The sequence below is a fragment of the Gavialis gangeticus genome, unplaced genomic scaffold (assembly GCF_001723915.1).
Source record: "Gavialis gangeticus isolate Ggan-Ray unplaced genomic scaffold, GavGan_comp1, whole genome shotgun sequence".
NCBI classification, from domain to species: domain Eukaryota; kingdom Metazoa; phylum Chordata; order Crocodylia; family Gavialidae; genus Gavialis; species Gavialis gangeticus.
Window position 1 is genome coordinate 124,666,248 of NW_017728992.1, and position 1,246 is coordinate 124,667,493.

The 1,246-nt window shown below is 53.0% G+C and overlaps 1 protein-coding gene across 1 annotated transcript in view; it reads right to left on the reverse strand.

Moving 5' to 3' along the window:
* Window positions 1-1,246, reverse strand: part of LOC109298764 (aspartyl/asparaginyl beta-hydroxylase-like) — a 79,442-nt gene that overhangs the window by 41,095 nt on the left and 37,101 nt on the right. The window contains exon 8 of the mRNA XM_019519040.1: window positions 1,049-1,186. Within this exon, the coding sequence (XP_019374585.1) occupies window positions 1,049-1,186 (138 nt within the window). The remainder of the gene's footprint in view (window positions 1-1,048; window positions 1,187-1,246) is intronic.

The window sequence follows — 1,246 nt, forward strand, 5'->3', positions numbered from 1 at the left end:
GGGGGGGGGGGGGAGAAGCAGCTTCTCCCCACCCTGTGCCCGGTGCCCCGCCCTGAAGCCGCTTGCAGTCTGTCTGGGGCTGCCTGTGCCTGCTCTAGACAGCCCCACGCGGGCTGTGAGTGGCTGCAGTGTGGGGTGCCAGCCACAGGGCAGCGGAGGGTCCACTTTCCTCCGTACCAGGAAGGAGCCTGGGGAAAAGCTGAGCATGGGGAAAAGTGGCCCCTCCTCCACCTCATGGCTGGTGCTCCCTGCTACAGCCACTTGCAGCCCATGGGGCTGTCCAGAGCAGGCACAGGCAGCCCCCAGGTAGGCTGCGAGGGCTGCAGTGCAGGGCACTAGCCACGGGGCGGGCGAGGGGCTGCTTCCTCCCACCCCACTCAGCTTTTCCCCAGGCCCCTGCCCTCCTCCCTCTTCGCCCTTACCTGTGGTTCTGGTGCAGGACAGCCATGAGATCTCAGGCCAGAAGCCCCTGCTGGGGCTTCCAGCTGGGGGGGGCAGGGCCAGGCAGGCCCTGCTGTTATGGGAGTCAGCCGGGCTTCCCCTGGGTCCCACTGTCCTTGGTTCCTGTCACTTTTTACAGGAACCAAGGGCAGATGAATATTAATTTTCTAAATTTTTTAGGGGCCCTGTGAGCTGGATAGAATGGCCTCACGGGCTGGATCTGGCCTGTGGGCCATATTTTGCCCACCCCTGCTCTATGGGATTAGGTATACTTTTCAAATGCTGCACTGTTCCAGTGGGAGTTTAGAGAGGCATATGCTTCCAAGAGGAAGGTAAAACATGTCGCAACCCTAAATACAGTGATGGAAAAGCATGACCACTAGCAAGGGTGCAGTGTCCACTCCCCCCATTCAATGCCTAGAGAGCATCCTTTTTATAACCCCCTCAGTTAACTTTGTAGCATGTTAATTAAACATCTTGGGGAAACCTCAGAAATGACACTGGAGATCTGGGCCAGCAGATCTAAATACCTACATTTCTTAAACCAATTTTATATAAAAAATAAAATGCAAACTATATTTAAAAAAAAAGAGAAAAATTCACTCACCTTCACCAATTCAGCATAACCAGTTTCCTTTGCTGTCCACCAAGGCTGAGCTTTTAGTCCCTTCACATTGTAGAGGGAGCGCTGCCAAACAGATGCAAAGTGACCTCTTTGGTATCCAAGCTCATACCATTTGTATGCCTAAAAAAGTTGCAATTGTTAACAAACAAGCTTCAACAGAAAGGAACAATTTATCAACTT